This window comes from Artemia sp. Qi Xiang Cuo, chromosome 9 (genome assembly GCF_049724085.1).
Source record: "Artemia sp. Qi Xiang Cuo chromosome 9, ASM4972408v1, whole genome shotgun sequence".
Classification (NCBI taxonomy): Eukaryota; Metazoa; Arthropoda; class Branchiopoda; order Anostraca; family Artemiidae; genus Artemia; species Artemia sp. Qi Xiang Cuo.
In genome coordinates, this window is record NC_142802.1 from 12152958 (window position 1) to 12175201 (window position 22244).

At 35.0% G+C, this 22244-nt stretch overlaps 1 protein-coding gene across 1 annotated transcript in view; it reads left to right on the forward strand.

Annotated features, from left to right (window-relative positions):
* Positions 1 to 22244, forward strand: part of LOC148948314 (integrin alpha-4-like) — an 86327-nt gene that overhangs the window by 30170 nt on the left and 33913 nt on the right. Inside the window, exons 4-7 of the mRNA XM_089094884.1 lie at positions 5292 to 5331; positions 8694 to 8834; positions 10842 to 11149; positions 20450 to 20555. Of these exons, the coding sequence (XP_088951010.1) occupies positions 5292 to 5331; positions 8694 to 8834; positions 10842 to 11149; positions 20450 to 20555 (595 nt within the window). The remainder of the gene's footprint in view (positions 1 to 5291; positions 5332 to 8693; positions 8835 to 10841; positions 11150 to 20449; positions 20556 to 22244) is intronic.

Sequence of the window (22244 nt, forward strand, 5' to 3'; positions counted from 1 at the left end):
GATAATTAAAAAACGAACGGTACAAGGTTAGAATTGGGCCTGTTGAGAAGGAAACATGTTAAGAAATCAATTTTTACTTTATAATATGCAGAATAATTGTAGTCAACACATTTTGACTGCAATTCTACTATAATTTATCCCTCCCCCCCCATTGTGGAAATGTATGGCCCAGATTATTTAATTCCCATATGTTTTTCTGTTTATTGATTTCTTCACTGTTGATTTAATTTATGGGTACACGGATTGATACAAGACCGACACTTGGCAAAATGCATGGGAAATATTCAATATGGGCTTTGTATTTGCACGTTACGGAGGGAGAGCAGGTTTAAGTATAGTGGAATTGTAGTCAAAATGTGTTAATATACAATTTTTTTGCGTATTATGAAGTAAGAAATATGCCCTTAATATATTTCCTTCTCAACAGCCTAGTCCTGCAACCAAAGAGTCGTCGGTAGGTCTTTTTAAACTGATTAGTGAAACAAAAACCTTATCCCCGAAAAATATTTGTAAAAAAAGTAGAACAATATTAAAATAAAAACGACCAGAAATAGATTTGTATCATAATTCAAACTTACAATGCACATTAATATAAATGAATCAATAAAACTCAAAACCAATAAACTGTAAAACGAGCGATCACATCGAACATGAAGACAACAGATGAGGATGAATCCAAAAACGAATCGAGATTAAATGAATAATAAAGTCAAACTTAAATGGTACCGTACTTATGTACTAACACCATCGCAGCCACATCTACAATTTATTCCAAATTCAACAGCATTTATTTGAAAACAAGTAGGCCTTGTCAATCGAATTTTGGTGGAAATGGGCCGATATAAAGTTTAGCATAGATTCAAAAGACTCGCTATTTTTTTCCATTTGATGCTGTCGCCATCTGAATGATGTCAGCATGATGTCTCACTGTCCCCTTATGTCGTTTTTCCTCCATTTAGCACTGCCCCCCGTACTCTCAAGTACTCTTGAAACGAACAGAAACTTTTATAAATAAGACTGAGCTGCACCAAGACTATGGTCTCTGCACGTGTGTGTGAGGGCGTGGAGAGGGGGACTATCTTTATGGTTCCTTTTACTTATAAACAGTAATTAGTCCCGTGATATTTTGTTGTTGCAGATGTTGTGACAAATGAAAAAAAAATGAAATATAAAACCATTTTCAGTAAAGTACATGTTCATCTGTGTTAAGATAAATCCTTCATATTGTTCGGGGAGGTGGTACACCTAATCTTATCTATGGTAATTTCTATTCATTTTAACTGGGTTTCGCCCAAGTGTGACATACCAATAATAATATAATACCAAACTTCAAAATTATTCGTCTTCATTGAAGTATATTTGGTCTTGCCAATTTGTCCTGTAAGTTTCAAGCCAATCTGAGACGGACCAAATGTCACACCCATATTTGGGTGTTACGAATTGATACAATCAAAATAGTTCCAAGTTCTTCTCTCAATTAATTTTTGTTTACTTCCTTTTAATAGAGTTTTGACTTAAGCATTTAATGTACTGATTTTATTTTGATTTTTTTTTGTACTAGTTAAGACTTAAGTGAAGATTGTAGGCCACGAATAAGTTCAGTTTTACATTCTTAGTAAATTCAAGTTACCGAGGCTGGAACATATGTATCTTTTGTACTGATGGAAAGTTGCTTAGTTTTCATTCAAGCGGCGTTCACATGCATTTCTAGCTAGAATCATGGACGCCCATGAGGGGGATGGGCAGCCCCCCTGGCTGAATGACAGTTTTATATATTTGTATTAATTTAAAAAAAATTCCACAGAATAAGTTTTCAAAGAAAAGTAAAAAGCTCTATTAAGCAAAAAATGGGCAGAAATAAAGTCAAATAATCCAAGCGTAAAACTACCAAAAATCACTATCAGCAATTAAATGAAACTCAAAAACAAACAGAAATTATAATAAATAGCCGAGTCAAGCTCAAAACCAGCAAAAATTAACATTATTAGGGCTGATAACCCCCATGCCTTCTCAAGACCAGAGTATAACTTAGGCTTCACTGAAAAAAAAAATGACCATGGATTATCAGTTTAATATAGGCTACATATAATGATATTTATTCCTTAAAAGAAAAAGAGGGTAAAAAAAGTTGATAAAAAAAAGTTTTTTATTTATTTAAGTAAAAAAAGTGAAAACATTTAAACGTATTTTGTTTTCAGTAAAGCGTAAATTATGTTCTGGCCTTGAGAAGGCCTGGGGGTTATCAGCCCTAATGTTAATTTTTGCTCGTTTTGAGTTTGACTTGACTATTTTTTCTAATTTGTATTCATCTTGAGTTTCATTTATTTATTGATAGTGATTTGTGGTAGTCTTACGCTTGGGTGATTACTTGACCTCATTTCTGATGGAGCTCCATTGAGCAAATGCCCCATCGCAATACTTGCGAGGCAAAACAATTCTTGCCCAATCTCTTTGGTAAATCCTTTTTTCATTGGTTTCGGCTTGGTCCTTCATTCAGTGTCTGTTCGTATCTTGTGCAGTAAACTCCAAAAGGTTATGTTTTTGTTGTTTTTTATTTCTTTTCTGTTTAGCACCGAGGAAGACTTGGCGGAGGACCTTGTCGAAATATTTGCTTGTTTTTTGTCTTCATGTTTTGCCACTGGCTGACAAAATCCTCGTTTTCTCACTCTTTTTTGGTTTTATTTTTTATTTATTATTTCCTTTCCTCTCATAGCTTCATATGTTCGTTGATAATGTTATTTAAAAAATGTGGTATGTGCCAGTTAAGTATGATGTAATTATTAGTTGGAAATAAAACCCATCTCATCTCATCTCTCATCTCATTATGGACCAGGAATACTTACATAGTTCAGAAATACAAAGTTTTTGATATTACGTTGAAAATGGAGGAACTTAGGTTAAGGTTTGAAAAACTTAGAGCATGTATCGTTGATTTTCCTCTTAATTGCATCCGATAGTATTGTATTGTTATTATTATATTGTTAGTATTATATGTTATTCATTAGGGGTGTTTTCATTGTATCCTTTTATATCCTATGTTGTATTTTATTAGTGTGTGTATGTGTGTTTTTTTTCTCTTTTCCCTTTATTGACTCCTCTATCATCATTTTATTTTTGTAAAGAGGGTACAAATAAATTATTATTACTATTATTCTAGACAGGGAGTATGGCTCTTGATGAAGAAGGAAGCTTCTAATTCTTGTTTAGGTGGAGAAGATATTAATAATAGAATGCTAGTCACTGATTTTATAACAAAAATTGCAGGATGTTAGTCATAGTAGTATGTGCTCCTGTAGAACCGACTGACGGAGATAGTAGTGATTCCGATGAATTTTACTTACAACTGCCAAAATATGGTCTAAGGTCAAAATATGGTGTTTTTATTAGGAGAATTTAACGCTAAGGTTAGTAGAAATAGGAATAGATGATACCCTAACCTAGGTGAATTTGGTATGGGAAAATAAAACAGTAATGCCTTCAGACCGCTACATTTTTTGTAGGTATAACAATCTAGTTACAACCGATACAGTATTTGGTCATAAAATGGTCCAAAAGTTTACATGGTATTCACATGATGGTAGGACAGCTGACCTTATTGATTATGTTATTGTTATCCGAAGACTGGCAGAATCAATATAAAATACTGGGGTATATAGGAGTGCTGTTATTGATGTTAACAGTAAAGATCACCATCTAGTAGTGTCTAGGGTAAATTTGAAGCTGAAAATTAGGATGGGTAACTACCTTCCAGAGCAAGCCTTTCATTCAGCTGATAGAAAAGCTTTAGCAGAGATCTTGTCCTTGTATAATTTACCAGACAAACAAATTAAAGCGATTAGTGCTATGTACGAGAAGAACATTGCTGTGGTTAAGGTAGAAAAAAAAATATAGTAGCTGGTTTAGTATAAAATCAAGAGTTGAGCAGGGTTTCGATGGATTTTGTCCTATGGAACACTTCGAAGGCAATGGGAGAACACGGAATTGAATGGGGAAGTAAAAATCTCCCGGACTTGGATTATGCTGATGATTTCATCATCCTATATGAAAATACTAGCAAAATGAATAACCTCTTAGAGATTTTCCAGTTCAGGGTGCAAGAATAGGTTTGAAAATCAATATTAAGGACATTAAGTCGCTAAGCCTAGGAATTAGTAAAGATTCAGAGGTGATGCTGGGTAACGAGAAAACAGACAGCTTCATCTACCTTGGTAGCACTATTAGTAAAGACGGTGGGTGCAGTGAAGATGTTAAAAGTACAATAGCCAAGGCCTAAGCTGCTTTTTCACAGTCGAAAAAAGATTTGAAGAATAGGAAGATAAGATTAGAATATTGAACCAAGATTAGAATATTGGAAGCTACAGTGATCATAGTGGTAAAGTACGGTTCGGAAGTGTGGGTGCTCCGAAAAACGGATAAAGATTTGCTAGATGTTTTCAAGATAAATTTGCTACGGGTTGTTTTGGGTGGCCAACTGACTGACCGTATCTCAATCAGTAAGCTCTACGAAAAGTTTGGTTTAATTCCGCTTTCTAGGGCTATAATGAGAAAAAGGTTGAGATGACTAGTGCACATTCTGCGGATAAAGGATGACATAAAGGATTGCCAAATATTTTACTTTTTGGCCAACCATCTATGGCTAAACGAAAAGCAGGTCGTCCCTGGTTGGGGTGGGAGGATGCCGTAAGTAAAAATTTAAGAGAAATGGGATCTTCCTGGGAGGGTGCAAAGATGGAGGATTTGCACAGATTGGGATTATGGTGGAACGTGCGTAGCTATGTTGGCCTCAGGTGGCTTGGTGCCGCAATGAGTTGCTAGTAGTAGTATTTAAAAATAGTTCGTGGGAACGAATCAAACACTTCTTCATAAGAAACTGTAAGTAAATAGTGAAACATCCTAATGGTCACCGACTTTTTTTTCTTTTACAAATTTATGGAAAATGATTTTGTTTTTCACGGGAAACCCAAACATAAAATAATCGTTAGGTTTGGTGTTGCTCGTCAAAAATCACTTTCAAATCTTTTATTCTTTACGCCTACTTGGTAAAAGCTCAGCCTTAGAGAAGGACTAATACACCCCCCCATCCCCTAATATTCCACATGGAAAGGATATAAAAGTTATCTTCACTAAACATATATTTTTGCTGATCAAGCAGGCGACGTCTTTCGGGCTTGCAATTGATCTTTCCTCACCCGATAAATAAATATTGAGCTAACTTCAAGTACTTTTAGACTAAAAATTTAACTTAAATTTAGTTGTGAAAAATATGATCTAACTGGTGCTTTTAATTACAGGAAATTGTGATTGGTGCCCCAGGAGTGCATAATTGGACAGGTAACTATTATTATTATTTTCACTCTATCTAACTCACTTAAGGATCTTCAAAAACACAGTTTTCAGGCACTGTTGCAACTAGCTTGAATTTTATAAGAAATTGCAACCTGCTATTTAATATAGTTGGTGTTTTCTTCCTCGGTTTTCTCTTGGCCTTTGGTGAAATTTTGTCACAGAAAATTGTTCTAAAGTTATTTATCCATTAACTGAAGTGTTGAGTTTCACCCGCGGATCGCAATTGGCTCTAAAGGCAACCCAGGAAAAACTTCCTGATGTTTATTAGACTACAACTTTTCCCATTTACTCTTTGATTGAACTAGAGCGCTCCAAGGTAAATCACCCTGGGCCATATTACATTAAATTATGTTTATATTAAATTAAAAATTTATTCGAGAAATTTTGTTCTAAAAGGAAAGTAGACTGCAACAATGAAGTCTTAGACGATCAAAAATACAGCTACGTTTAAACCAACAGAAATTAGTGTAAGTGAATAAAGAACAATAAAATGAACTCAAGCCAAGGTGAACAGTCAAGTAAATTTAAAAAGAAGAAGATTAAGAAGAATCATTTGCCCGAGAAATTCTCGTTCTTCTGGACATTTGGTTCATGGTTCTTGCTCGTAAATCTAAAGCCAATCAAAGAATGAAAGAACCGCCAAATATTCTGTTAATTAGTTGGCGATATGAGGATGGTTTTGAAGCAGCCGCGCAACAATCCTGCAACTTCCCAAAAATCCACCTTCCAGGCTAAAAGTTAGAATTGGAGTGGAGGGCCACTTTTTTTCTCCAATCATATAAAATGAAGATATTCCGGTTTCATTAATGTGAGATGTGTCCAAGTTTCTGCTAAAAAGGGGCTATTGACAGCCGAAGAGGCATTGAAAGGACTACAGGCCACTTTCTGACTCCATATCTATGGACTGAAGATTGTTTAATGTTTAAAATTAAGAAAAAAAAATATTTTGTCTACCTACGTTTCTACTAGAAAATATGGTAGTGGGCTAGGACTAAGTTAAGCTCCGACACAATTCGGTATTGCAAATGCTCAGGATTTAACTTTTAGAATAAATTTCTCTTTCTGAAACAATTCTCTTCAATTTAATAGAGCTGACTTCAATAGAGTAGTTGTAGGGTCTACCTCAGGCATGTGGCTTGAAGATAGACTCAGAAGCTTAAAGTCACATGGCTTGTCTATTGTCTAATTAAATGCAACAGCAACTGTATAATACATGCAGCTAGTGAAAAAATAAGACATGCAGCTAGTGAAGGAATAACACCATTTGACACTGCCTTAGTTTTGCTCGCATTAATCTGCAGGGTTTTTTGGGAGGCTTCCCAAGCTAGCTCTTCAATGTTCCGTTACATATCTTCTGTGGAATGAGTAGCAAGAGCTATTTTATCAGCAAAGCCTTAGTCCCAAAGTTATCTCTAAGGGTTCAACTGTACCCTGCCACAGAAATTGCAAGATCTCATAATAGAGTTGACGATCATGGCCATTAAGATTGGAGATAGGAGGCATCCTTGCGTCACACCAGATTCAACAGCAGACCATTCCGTCTGTTCCTTCTCAGTCTGTGTTGCACGTCACTGCATTTTACCATCTTTATAACTTTTTTTTTATTTTATATGTACCATGTATCAACAAATACTACAAATGTGTAAATACATCGGACCCAGTATCTAATCATATTTTGAAAAGGGAAAATAAAAAGTAAAATTTAAAGGACTTTTTTCAGTTTCCCTTCAAAGAGAAATTTTTTTTTTATGCATACAAACACAGTCTGATAACAAGTTTTATGTGGCGTCTTTTTTTTTTAATTTGCTTTTTATTAATTACTATTTATGCTTCTTATTTGTTCGCTACTGTTTACCATTCTCAGATGCCTCTTACTTTTACTTGTTTGTAGCTCTTATTTTAATTGCTATTTGTTTTCTACCTATTTAGTCTAATTTATTGCCTGTTATCTTTATTTAGAAGGCTCCAAATTATTGGCCCACGTAAAGACATTTGTTCTTCGTCAGCTGAAGTGAAGTCAAGCCACCCTCCCTGGTGACCATGAAATTGATTCTAGTCAAAATTAAGCTTTGACGCTTTTTATTAACATTTTATATTAATAAACATTTTACGAAATGTTATGATTTTTTTTTTATAGAAAACGAAAAATGTTTAGCCCTACTAACATTTTAATTAGCTGTAATTACTATAACAAATATTATAAAACAGTTCGTGGTAACGAACTGTAAGTAAAGAGGGACTCGACCCAATAGTTACCAAAACTCTCAAAAAAGGAATTTTAAAAAATGGTCTTTTTATGATGATTCCAAATATATGAAATTGATTAAGTTTAATATCACCCATCAATAGCTACGAGAGTGAGAAAATTTGCAAGACTTTCGAAAAGGAAGGAAATACCCCCAACAGGTCAAGAAATATTAATAACTATTACACAATCAGGTTTAGAATGTCATTGAACCCCAGTGTAGAGGTTTCAATTTTCTAACTACAAAAATATGGAATTTTGTGATTTTTGCCAGAAGAAATATCACGGATACGTGTTTATTTTTTTTTTTTGTGTGTGAGTGTTTTTTTCCAGGGATGATCGTACCAAACCAATTGTTCTAGAAGATCGAGAGAGAGAGCTCATTCAAGCAGAAATTAAAAGTTCTAGTGCCCTTGTGGAATGACCAAAACAATTTGCGGACAACTACCCCCCCCCCCCCCGTTTCACGACCCTTTTTATCCCTAAGACATCCGATAAACATTTTGAAATAGCCATTTGTTTCAGCATAATTTGTTTCTATGCCTTTGGGTATGACATGACCTCCCACAGCTTCTGAGGAAGAAGTTGTAAGCTATGGCATTTGCCAATTACTCGCATATAGTGCTTGTTATTGGAATATATACGGAAGAGTTCAAGAAGGGTGAGAGTTTCCTGTAGGGGGGGGGGTATTTTCTGTGAACAGTTTCCATGGAGAAGGGATAGGATTTCAAAGCTCGTTTTTTAAAAACATAAGGAGCAGCATTAAAGCTTAAAATGAGCAGAAATTATTCTGTATAAGAGGGGCTGCCCCCTCCTCAGGCCCTTGGTTGTTTACGCCATTTTTTTTAAATTTATTATTCAATTATATGGTAAAGTGGTTACACATTGGCTAAGTAGGCCTATCACAGTGGTTTAGTTAAGACCTGTAGAAATGTAATCTAGAATCTGGCTGATAGATTATTTTTAGTTTGCCAATCATAGAAAGTATTAAATTCTTACGTCAAGTAGCTTAAATTACCAAATGCTAATGTGAAACCACTGTTCTAAAGCGCATTTTTGCATAGGGACTTTGATTTTTTATGAAAAACAAATTTAATTTTAGGATCCGTTATCCAGTATAAGGTCTGTAAAGAGAACTGTGCAATGAAAAGAAATCAGGAAACCAACAAAGGGACGTTTTATATCTACGAGTCCTGGAACCAGTCACCCACCAACAAAATTTTAGAAACTGACAATTATTTTGGTAATTTTTTTTTATTTATAAAGTTACTTTCGTTAATAATTTTGGTAATTGCTTATGCACCAGCTCTTGTTTTGTGTTTGGCAAGTGAGTTTCACAAAATAGCATCACAAAATAGCTATTATCAGAAAATAGTCTGCTAGCTAAGTAGAGAAATGTTTTGGAATGGACATTAGTGAGTATTTTCTGCAGGGGCGTCGCAAGGGGGGGGGGGCAGTTGCCCCCCAATAATATGGAGCAAAAAATATTATATATCACATGCCCTTTGACTATCGAGATATGGACCCCTCTTGCCCCCCCCCCCCAATAAAAGTGCTGGAGATTCGCCCCTGATTTTCTGTATAGTATATAGTATAGTGTATACTGTACAGTGTACAGTATAGTGTAAACTCTTTAGTATAGTGAGTATTGAATGTACTACATGAGTACAGTCGAAAATAGCGACGAAGAAATTTTAATTTTTGGTTTTATTTTTCGCATGTTATTGTGAGTATTTTTCTTTTATATATTTTTGTCTTGCTGAGGATGGCCCTTGGATATAAGGCCGAAATATTCATTCAAATTATCTTCACTGTCTTACAAAAAGATTTCCCTATTGTTCTTCGCCGTTTTGTTGTTTGATGAGTATAGTCAGAACTGCAGTGAGTATTTTCTTTTAGTGAGATGCTTATGAATAATTTTCCCAGCCTTGCTTTTGTATTAAAACGTGATTCGTACGGTCAAATGCTATACAAAAAATAAAAACGTGAAATAACAAAAAAAGGGTACTAGAATTCAAATAGAAGAAATATAATGCAAAGAAATACAGGGCTGCCTCTTTTACTGCCGCTACAGAAACTGTGTAATTAAATGAGGGCCTCCCTTACATGATTGCCCATCATTAATCCAGAAATAAAGAACTCAGAAGATTTTTTTTATAAGTATGCGAATTTCTTATTTACTTCTGGCATTGGACAAATAATTCCTCAGTGACGTATTGTTTCGGCATTTCTAACCTAATTACTAATTGGTAACCTTATGGCATCACTGACCTTCCTAAGTTTCAAATGAAATTCTTAAAGTCAGTCGAGAGATGACTAGTAGTTTTGCAAGTATGACTCATCTTTTTTTGGCTTTCAATTGGGATTTCGTTAATTGTGATTCATCACAAATGTGTGAATACTTACGGACGAATCACAATTGCAAGACAACTGTTTGTGTGTGTGTTTGTAGTATATCAGTCTCAGTTCATTGTATTTGTTGACAGCTTAGTCAAAATTTCAACAACTCTTATAAATTTAGAGGAAATAATACCGTAAATCCTGATTTCAAAACTGAAGCTCCGATTTCCTTTATTTTTTCAGAAATTTTTGATTTGATATTTATTTTAATTTGGGCATATGATGTCATGAAAAGTAAGCAATAAGACATGCACGCTTCTTTATCCATAAATGAACCGCACATTAAAACAAAGAAGTTTACGCAATAAAACGTTTCATGGGTATCTGTTAACCGCAGTAAACAGTATACAGTGTTAATACAGGTATAAACAAAAACAATGCGAGTACTGAGTTTGACGATTACATCGAACAAACAGAACTTATTTCAGAAGTTCTCTAATTACACGTTGACCTTACAAATAATAATATACAATAATCATAACGCCTCTGTAAACATGATAGGGGAGCATTCACATTTGATTAACCGTGATATATAGTTGTACATGCTACTCTGCACCTGTGACCCATCAGTCATATGTGCTGTAACACTCCAAGGGGTCTTGGCACTGTAAGTCTAGTTTGTATCCTCCCTGAAACGAGATCATCTGTGATCTTAGATGTGATGTGATCATCTCACATCTTAGATAAGTTTTCACAGATTAAAAATTTCTCGGTCGGAAGGCTTCTAGGCAAAATTATATTTTTCAGTGTAACCTTTGAAATATCTTCACCAACACTCACTACAAGAACATGCTAGATTACAATTTTTAAAGAGTTTTGTAACAAATTAACCAAACAGTGTTTTTTATAGGATACACTGTCAACTCAGGTCACTTTCTTTTGGATCACAGTTTAAGCTATGTAGCAGCTGCACCAAAAGCTAATCATACTGGAAGTGTTTTAATATTTAATTTTCCAAATTCTTCAAAGGAAGAGCTTATTATACATAACCGACTCAACGGAAAAAGGCTTGGAGAGTATTTTGGTGCAGTAATTGCTGTTGTTGATTTGAACTTGGATGGATTGGATGATCTATTGATTGGAGCCCCTTATCACAGACTCACTGCTATTTCTGCTGATGATCATGGAAAAGTTTATGTTTTTATGAATTTTGGAACGGTAATATTTTTCACTGTATTATCAAAAAGGCCCGATTGTAAGACTTGAATCCCAAAATCAAAATTGGTAATATGTCTTAGGTTTTTGTATCAATGCTGACCTAGGATTTTTTCTAAGGGAGGAGAAAAATAATAAGTGTGCGCTTGAGTGTTTGGATATTTTAGAATTATATCAGGTTGATAGTCAGTACTTTTAGCTCTTTGTACAAAATTACTAATTGTTAACTCAGAAAAAAAAACAACCAAATACGTCACTTAAGAACGACTTATTGAAGCTAACAAACATTGCCCTAAGCAAGATGGGGCTATTGGGTGTCCTTGTTCTTTTTATATTATCTAATTTTGTTCTGTTATTTGTAATCTGTCATTTAAACATGGTTTTGCTTCTCCCATAAAAGAGAGGCCAACATATACTTTCAACGCCTTATTGCTATTTTTGCTTCATTGCCAAGAGATAGTTGCCACGACAAGTTATCTTTTTATTTAGCGTTTTAATGTTAAAGAATACCACACGAATAAAAATAAATTAAAGTCCATACATTTAAAAGAAATTTTCTGTCTTGCACAACAAAATAGTGGTCAGCAGTTAGTTTACTTAATCAGTTAGACACCATGAGTAACCTTAACTGCGAAGCCAAAAAAAATCATGGTATATCTGCGCTTGAAAAATTATTTGACTATATTTCTGCCCATCTTTGTAACAATAATTTATTTAAATTTGTTAACAATATTCTGTTTCTCCTCATCATAATTTCTCCCTTCACCTATTATATAGATATTGCGTTGGGGATTTTGTTTTATTTCTTATTTTTATTTTTTCCCCGGGGGAGATCGTATCGTGGGAGGGCTCATTCGAACGGAAATTAAAAGCTCTAGTGCCCTTTTTAAGTGACCAAAAAAACTGGAGGACAACCTAGAAAAGAAAAAAAAGACAAAAGAAGAAAATACAAAAAGAGAAAAAAAGGAATTGTCACTGTTATGTTTTAAAACGATATCTTTCGACTTAAAAGGATTTACAGAGCTTTGGGCGAATGACTTAACTAAAATGAGCTAGTGAATGACTTTGAAATAATCTGTTTTAAAGTTTCAAAATGAACAAATGGAATAATAAAAGAATTACCGAGATTTTTAAGATGCATCTTGTTTTGATGCTACCCACTGGGGGACCAAGGAATTTGAAAAGGGAAAGTGGGGTATCTGCAGCTAAAGATAAGGAATAGAATAGAATTTATTGAATTGCCAGCGTAATCAAATAGTTCGTGGTAACGAACTGTAAGTAAGGAGTGACCGGGCTCAATAGTAACCGAAACTCTAAAAATTTTGATACAAATAGATACATCAAAAGAGTCAAATTTTATGCTGATTTCAAATATATATTTTCATCAAATTTAGTCTAATCTTTCAAAAGTTGACAGAAAAATTTGCCTTATTTTCGAAAAACGGTTGAACCCCCCCTAAAAGTAATAAAACCTTAATGAAACTCACACTATCAGATTCAGCGTATCAGAGAACCCTATTATAGAAGTTTCAAGCTCCTATCTACAAAAATGTGGAATTTCATATTTTTTGCCAGAAGAAAGATCATGGATTTATTTATTTATTTTTTTTCCCCAGGGGTGATCGTATCGATCCAGTAGTCCTAGAATATCGTGAGAGGGCTCATTCGAACGGAAATTAAAAGTTCTAGTGCTCTTTTTAAGTGAACAAAAAAATGGAGGGCAACTTTGCCCCCTCCCACGCTCATTTTTTCCCCGAAGTCACCCAATCAAAATTCTGAGATGGCCATTTTGTTTAGCAGAGTCGAGAATCTCATAAATATGTCTTTGAGGATGACTTAATCCCCCACAGTTCCCGGGGGAAGGGCTGCAAGTTATGAACTTAGCCCATTGTTTACATATAGTCTTGGTTATTTGGAAGTATACAGACATTTTCAGGAGGAATTTTTTCTGGTGGGGGAGGGGGCGTGAGTAAGGGATTACGGGGGAGGGGGTCAGAGTAGGGGGTTATGGGCGAGGATCTTTCCATGGAGGATGTTTTCTTGGTGGAAGGGACATTTCTATCAAGTAGGCGCCGGATTTCCCGGCATTATTTAAAAAACGATCAGAAATTAAATAAAAAAACTAGTTTTTTTCAACTGAAAGTAAGGAACAACATTAAAACTTAAAACGAACAGAAATTATTTCGTATTTGAGGGGTTCGCCCCCAAGTCAATACCTCGCTCTTTACGCTAGTTTTTGTTTGTACTTTCAAAAGAGTTATCTAGTCTAATTAACCGGCCTTTGTGATTCAGGGGTTTGTGATTCTAACAAAATTTAAACTTTAGCAAAAAGGGCAAGGTATTGACTAGGGGGAGAACTCCCTAATATACTTAATAAAAACATACGAATATAGAAGTTCGGTACGTAAGTTAATTCGTAAGTTACGTCAGATCAAAATTTCGAAAAAGCCATCTAGCCAAAAACCAGTAAAATTAATACGCAAATTTTGTTTTAATTATTCATGTACGGTGAGCAAAATCAAAGCAGCATTAATTCAAAAAACGTTCAGAAATTAAATAAAATTTACAAGTTTTTTAACTGAAAGTAAGGAGTGACATTAAAACTTAAAACGAACAGAAATAATTCTGTATATGAAAGGGGCTGTCCCCTCTTCAATGCCTCGCTCTTTACGCTAAAGTTTGACCCTGTCTCTTTCAATTTTTTTTTAAACAATAAAAAACTTTAGCATAAGGAGCGAGGCGTTGAGGAGGGGACAGCCTCTTACGGAATAATTTCTGTTCGTTTTAAGTTTTAATGACACTCCTTACTTTCATTTAAAAAAAAACTTGTTTTTATTTTGTTTAATTAATGGAGAAGCAGGTATGAAAGCCAGGACTTTGAACCTTGCCTTAAACAAATTAAATAAAAAAAGCAAATTTTTTCAACAGAAAGTAAGGAGCAACATTAAAACTTAAAACGGATGGAAACTATTAGATATAGAAGGGGGTTGCCCCCCTCCTCAGCACCTTGCTCTATACGCTAAAGTTCGAATTTCGCCCCAACTCTGTAAGAAAGACTTCTGAAGCAGAAGGTTCGTTTAATTAGAAGAATAAGAAGCTTTTTTCAAAGCACTAAAACACTTTAGCATGAAAAGAAAGGTGAGCAGGGAGTAACCCATTTCTATACGGAATAATTACTATTATGTATATAAGGAGGTTGCCTCCTCCTCTGCACCTCGCTCTTTTCGCTAAAGTTTTAATTTTGTCTGAATTCTGTAAGAAAGACTCCTCAAACAGAAGGTCGTTTAATTAGAAAAATAAGACACTTTTTTTAAAAAAATGTTAGAAAAACTTTAACGTGAAGAGCGAGGTGCTGAGGAGGTGGCATTTCCTCATATACAGAATAATTACTATTACCTATACGAGAGGGTTGCCCCCACGGAAAAATTACCCCCTCGAAAATTCCCCCAGCAGAAAATTCGCCCCCCCCCCACCCGAGAAATGTATGCTTACTTCCCAATAACAAATAAAATACATAGACAATGGTAAAATTTTATAAATTAAATACCTTTCCCCAGGGGCATTGGGGGGGGATCATATTATTTCCAAAAGACATAGTTATTCGGTCTTTCAACTATGTTGCACAACATGGCCATTTCAAATTTTGGATCGGGGCGCGGAACGGGGAGGGGCTCAGTGGCCCTCAAATCTTTTTGGTCGCATAAAAATGCCACTAGAACTCTTAATTTCCGTTTGAATGAGCCCTCTTCCGATATTCTAGAACGACTAGATCGATACGATCATCCCTGGGGAAAAAAACAACAAACAAACAAATAAACACCAATCCATGATCTTTCTTCTTGCAAAAAATACCAAACTCCGCATTTTTGAAGATGGAATCTTAAAACTCTACGGTTGGGCTCTCTGATAAGCTGAATTTGATGTTGTCATTTTCATTTAAGATTCTTTGAATTTTAGGGTGTGTTCCCCCTTTTTTAGAAAATCAGGTAAATTTTCTCAGGCTTGTAGCCTTTGATAGGTAAGACTAAACTTAATTAAACTTATAGTATATCTGGAATCACCATAATAAGCTGATTCTTTTATGTATCTATTGGTATCAAAATTCTTTTTTTTAGTTTCGGTTGCTATTAAGCCGGGTCGCTCATTACTTACAGTTTGTAACCACAAACTGTTTGATCAGTCATGGTGGAAAAACATGAGTAAAGAGATGAGTCTATTGCCATTAAACGATAAAAGTGGAACAAAAGGGGAAAAAAACGAAAAGAACCTAAAGACAGAAAAAATGAAAATAATTATTATTCAGAATAAGCAAAGCAAATATACATTAGTAAGTGGAGGCTTAAAAAATAAACAAAATTAGGTCATTCCATATGCGAGGGTGACTGCTGCCCCTCTTCCAAGACCTTCACTCTCTGTTGTAAAAATCCAGGAATAAGTTCCCAAGATTGGGAAAAAATTTAGGTGAAAGAATAAGGAATTTTGGCATAAAAATTTGGGGTTTATAATCCAGCTCACTCAATACACGCTGCCATCCCATCTTCCAGTTTGTAGCTGCAGGTGACCAATATGTAGGTTCAGTTTTAAAAATTTACATTTTAAAACTTATCAACGGTAACTTTTAGGGAAGAAGCCCCCTTCAAATTTAGTAGAATGAGCTACAATTGTAGCAAGATTATTTCTAGATATCTTAAGAAAATTTCTCATCGGAACAGTTTGTAATGTAGCTCAAATGCGAGTAAGCTTCATGGTCTAAATAAGAACTGTTTTGCTATTATTTGAGAAATTTTAAAACTCTGGATGCATAAATGTGGTGGGGCTAGCTATTCAATTTGATTGAAACTGTTGCTGCAAAAACAGCAAAGTATTATGACAACTTAATACTTTAATGTTTAATGCAGTACTTGGCTCTGAGCTACGATTTTTAGATTGAAAAATTATCGTTTGCACCCGATAAGCCAAGAACTCTTTTAATTGTAGCAACTACGATAAACCTGTTTTATGGTGCACTTGCGGCACTTTTTAAAAGTTCCGCAAGTGCACTTTTAAAATTTGCAGGGTATGCATTTATTACTGCCTCTAAGGCCCACCCACTGCCTCCGATTTTAACGATCTCATACGGAACTGCCCCGGATGAGCACCCATCGAAAAATCAGACGAGAATACGAAATTTCTTTCTTATTAAACATTTTTCGACGTTTTAACGACCTCAAACGGAACTGCCCCGTATTAGCACCCATCGAAAAATCAGACGAGAATACGAAATTTCTTTCTTATTAAACATTTTTCGACGCTTTAGCGATCTCAAACGGAACTGCCCCGGATGAGCACCCATCGAAAAATCAGACGAGAATACGAAATTTCTTTCTTATTAAACATTTTTCGACGATTTAACGACCTCAAACGGAACTGCCCCGTATTAGCACCCATCGAAAAATCAGACGAGAATACGAAATTTCTTTCTTATTAAACATTTTTCGACGCTTTACCGATCTCAAACGCAATTGCACCGTATTAACTCCCATCTAAAAAGCAGACGATAATACGAAATTTCTTTATTATTAAACATTTTTCGACGTTTTAACGAACTCACACGGAACTGCCCCGTATTAGCACCCATCGAAAAATCAGACGAGAATACGAAATTTCTTTATTATTAATCATTTTTCGACGATTTAGCGATCTCACACGGAACTGCCCCGGATGAGCACCCATCGAAAAATCAGACGAGAATACGAAATTTCTTTCTTATTAAACATTTTTCGACGTTTTAACGACCTCAAACGGAACTGCCCCGTATTAGCACCCATCGAAAAATCAGACGAGAATACGAAATTTCTTTCTTATTAAACATTTTTCGACGCTTTAACGATCTCAAACGGAACTGCCCCGTATGAGCTCCCATCGAAAAATCAGACGAGAATACGAAATTTCTTTCTTATTAAACATTTTTCGACGTTTTAACGATCTCAAACGGAACTGCCCCGTATGAGCACCCATCGAAAAATCAGACGAGAATACGAAATTTCTTTCTTATTAAACATTTTTCGACGTTTTAACGATCTCAAACGGAACTGTGCCGTATGAGCACCCATCGAAAAATCAGACGAGAATACGAAATTTCTTTCTTATTAAACATTTTTCTACGTTTTAAAGATCTCAAACGGAACTGCCCCGTATGAACACCCATCGAAAAATCAGACGAGAATACGAAATTTCTTTCTTATTAAACATTTTTCGACGCTTTAACGATCTCAAACGCAAATGCCCCGTATGAGCACCCATCGAAAAATCATACTATAATACGAAATTACTTCTTATTAAACATTTTTCGACGCTTTAACGATCTCAAACGGAACTGCCCCGTATTAGCACCCATCTAAAAATCAGACGAGAATACGAAATTTCTTTCTTATTAAACATTTTTCTACGCTTTAACGATCTCAAACGGAACTGCCCCGTATGAGCACCCATCGAAAAATCAGACGAGAATACGAAATTTCTTTCTTATTAAACATTTTTCGACGCTTTAACGATCTCAAACGGAACTGCCCCGTATGAGCTCCCATCGAAAAATCAGACGAGAATACGAAATTTCTTTCTTATTAAACATTTTTCGACGTTTTAACGATCTCAAACGGAACTGTGCCGTATGAGCACCCATCGAAAAATCAGACGAGAATACGAAATTTCTTTCTTATTAAACATTTTTCTACGTTTTAACGATCTCAAACGGAACTGCCCCGTATGAACACCCATCGAAAAATCAGACGATAATACGAAATTTCTTTCTTATTAAACATTTTTCGACGCTTTAACGATCTCAAACGGAACTGCCCCGTATGAGCTCCCATCGAAAAATCAGACGAGAATACGAAATTTCTTTCTTATTAAACATTTTTCGACGTTTTAACGATCTCAAACGGAACTGCCCCGTATGAGCACCCATCGAAAAATCAGACGAGAATACGAAATTTCTTCTTATTAAACATTTTTCGACGTTTTAACGACCTCAAACGGAACTGCCCCGTATTAGCACCCATCGAAAAATCAGACGAGAATACGAAATTTCTTTCTTATTAAACATTTTTAGACGATTTAACTATCTCAAACGCAACTGCCCCGAATGAGCACCCATCGAAAAATCAGACGAGAATACCAAATTACTTCTTATTAAAAATTTTTCGACGATTTAACGATCTCAAACGGAACTGCCCCGTATGAGCACCCATCGAAAAATCAGACGAGAATACGAAATTTCTTTCTTATTAAACATTTTTCTACGTTTTATTGATCTCAAACGGAACTGCCCCGTATGAACACCCATCGAAAAATCAGACGATAATACGAAATTTATTTATTATTAAACATTTTTCGACGATTTAACGATCTCAAACGGAACTGCCCCGTATGAGCTCCCATCGAAAAATCAGACGAGAATACGAAATTTCTTTCTTATTAAACATTTTTCGACGTTTTAACGATCTCAAACGGAACTGCCCCGTATGAGCACCCATCGAAAAATCAGACGAGAATACGAAATTTCTTTCTTATTAAACATTTTTCGACGTTTTAACGATCTCAAACGGAACTGCCCCGTATTAGCACCCATCGAAAAATCAGACGAGAATACGAAATTTCTTTCTTATTAAACATTTTTCGACGCTTTAACGATCTCAAACGCAACTGCCCCGTATGAGCACCCATCGAAAAATCAGACGATAATACGAAATTTCTTCTTATTAAAAATTTTTCGACGCTTTAACGATCTCAAAAGGAACTGCCCCGTATGAGCACCCATCGAAAAATCAGACGAGAATACGAAATTTCTTTCTTATTAAAATTTTTTCTACGTTTTATCGATCTAAAACGGAACTGCCCCGTATGAACACCCATCTAAAAATCAGACGAGAATACGAAATTTCTTTCTTATTAAACATTTTTCGACGCTTTAACGATCTCAAACGGAACTGCCCCGTATGAGCTCCCATCGAAAAATCAGACGAGAATACGAAATTTATTTCTTATTAAACATTTTTCGACGTTTTAACGATCTCAAACGGAACTGCCCCGTATGAGCACCCATCGAAAAATCAGACGAGAATACGAAATTTCTTTCTTATTAAACATTTTTCGACGTTTTAACGATCTCAAACGGAACTGCCCCGTATGAGCACCCATCGAAAAATCAGACGAGAATACGAAATTTCTTTCTTATTAAACATTTTTCGACGCTTTAACGATCTCAAACGGAAATGCCCCGTATGAGCACCCATCGAAAAATCAGACGAGAATACGAAATTTCTTTCTTATTAAACATTTTTCGACGTTTTAACGACCTCAAACGGAACTGCCCCGTATTAGCACCCATCGAAAAATCAGACGAGAATACGAAATTTCTTTCTTATTAAACATTTTTCGACGCTTTAACGATCTCAAACGCAACTGCCCCGTATGAGCACCCATCGAAAAATCAGACGAGAATACGAAATTTCTTCTTATTAAACATTTTTCGACGCTTTAACGATCTCAAACGGAACTGCCCCGTATGAGCACCCATCGAAAAATCAGACGAGAATACGAAATTTCTTCTTATTAAACATTTCTCGACGTTTTAACGATCTCAGACGGAGTTTCCCCGGATAATAGCTTATAGAAATCATCTATGGTACCCTTCTTAAAAAAAGAAAAAATCATCTAAGTTTCTATGGTACGTCATATAAGTATTTTTAACAAATAATTTAATCCCTCATTTACAAGATTAGTGAAACTTTAAAAGCAAGATTTTGGGCAAAGCAAAAAATTTGGGTCTGTCAGTTAAATTGACAGTTTAAAATTGAAGAAGTTCTGATGTTCTAGTAAATTCTGTCTCTGTTAATGTCTCGTAATCTGACTATCTTGTTAATTAGTATCTGGAAATGCATATAGCCCAATATAAATCAATTAAAAAAAGTATTAAATTTTATATAACCCACCCAGACACCTCCCTTCTCAGATTTTTCTTCGGCATTTTCTGTGAGTAGTATTTTAAAAAACTTTGAATGCTAACTTTAGAGGACACCAGGCAATCTTTATGCAATATACACTTATTATGTTTTGAATTTAGATTTCTATATAGTAATATTACCCTAGTAGTTAGCAAGCTCAGAAGCCATTGGGCAGAATCCCACCAGTTGAATAATTGTCACTTTTTAACTTTTTTTTTATTATTTGTATTATTACACAACCTTTCACTTTGATCACGTCCTTATATGGCTTTTGAACAATGCTAAGTGGGCTATTTATCAATCTCCTAGCTTATTCTAGGACTTTCAAGAAATGGAATATTCTATCATCGGGTCCAAGATGGCGCCAGGTAGATTTGGTACAGCGATTGCCATTCTTGGCGACATAAATGGAGATGAATACCCTGGTAGGAATTATTCTAAAATACAGTTATTATTTTTTTATTATTTGCCCCTAATCATTAACTTACTTTAGTCAGTGTTGATTCGAGAAGAATAACTTTATACTTTAATAACAGATAGTACCTAATGTGAGTTCCTTAGCATAGATACACCCCATTTTCTTTCTTTTCTAGCTCCTTGACCATAGCTCATAGCACGTAATTACCTCTTTTTTCTAGTGCTTTGTTGATGTCCTCTTTTGTCTAGCTCTGTGACCATAACTCATATAAATTGACTAAATCCTCTTTTTTCTCGATTTATGATAAGAACAGTGTGTAGACATTTTTTTCAACATTAATCATTTATAAAGCCACTTTTCCAGACTATTTCTAGCTTCTTGACCATAGCTTATAGCACATAATTACCTCTTTTTTCTAGTGCTATGTTGACGTCCTCTTTTGTCTAGCTCTGTGACCATAACCCATAAAATTGACTAAATCCTCTTTTTGTCTCGATTTATGACCATAATAGTGTGTAACCACTTTTTTCAACAGTAATCATTTATAAAGTCTCTTTTCAGACTATTTCTAGCTCATTGACCATAGCTCATAGCAAATAATTACCTCTTTTTTCTAGTGCTATGTTGACGTCCTCTTTTGTCTAGCTCTGTGACCATAACCCATAAAAATTTACTAAATCCTCTTTTTTTCTCGGTTTATGACCATAATAATGTGCAACCACTTTTTTTTAACATTAATCATTTATAAAGCCTCTTCTTTAGACTATTTCTAGCTGCTCGACCATAGCTCATAGCACATAATTACCTCTTTTTTCTAGTGCTATGTTGACGTCCTCTTTTGTCTAGCTCTGTGACCATAACCCATAAAATTGACTAAATCCTCTTTTTGTCTCGATTTATGACCATAATAGTGTGTAACCACTTTTTTCAACAGTAATCATTTATAAAGTCTCTTTTTCAGACTATTTCTAGCTCATTGACCATAGCTCATAGCACATAATTACCTCTTTTTTCTAGTGCTATGTTGACGTCCTCTTTTGTCTAGCTCTGTGACCATAACCCATAAAAATTGACTAAATCCTCTTTTTTCTCGGTTTATGACCATAATAATGTGCAACCACTTTTTTTCAACATTAATCATTTATAAAGCCTCTTCTTTAGACTATTTCTAGCTGCTCGACCATAGCTCATAGCACATAATTACCTCTTTTTTCTAGTGCTATGTTGACGTCCTCTTTTGCCTTGCTCTGTGGCTATAACTCATAAAAATTGACTAAATCCTCTTTTTTCTCGATTTTATTCTCGACACACAATAATAGTGTGTAACCACTTTTTTTCAACATTAATCATTTATAAAGCCTATTTTTCAGACTATTTATAATAGGGATTTTGGACAGTTTTATGAGCTTCTTTCTTCATCGGAAGCCATTTGAAAGAAACAAAAATACAACATCAAAAATATGAAAATAAACGCAATTCAGGTCCAGCACGCAAAGTTGTAAAAAGAGGCTGATTATCGTCCCCATTGCTTTTCTTTCTTTCTCACTCTCTGTCATGGACCCAATGTCTTCTCACTTTTTTATGTTTTTTTTTGTGTTTCTCTCTCTCTCTCTTTCTGTCTTGTACACATTTATTTTACATATTATTATATGCCATTTGATTTATGTTTTTCTTTTACACAGTATCTTCTCGTCTT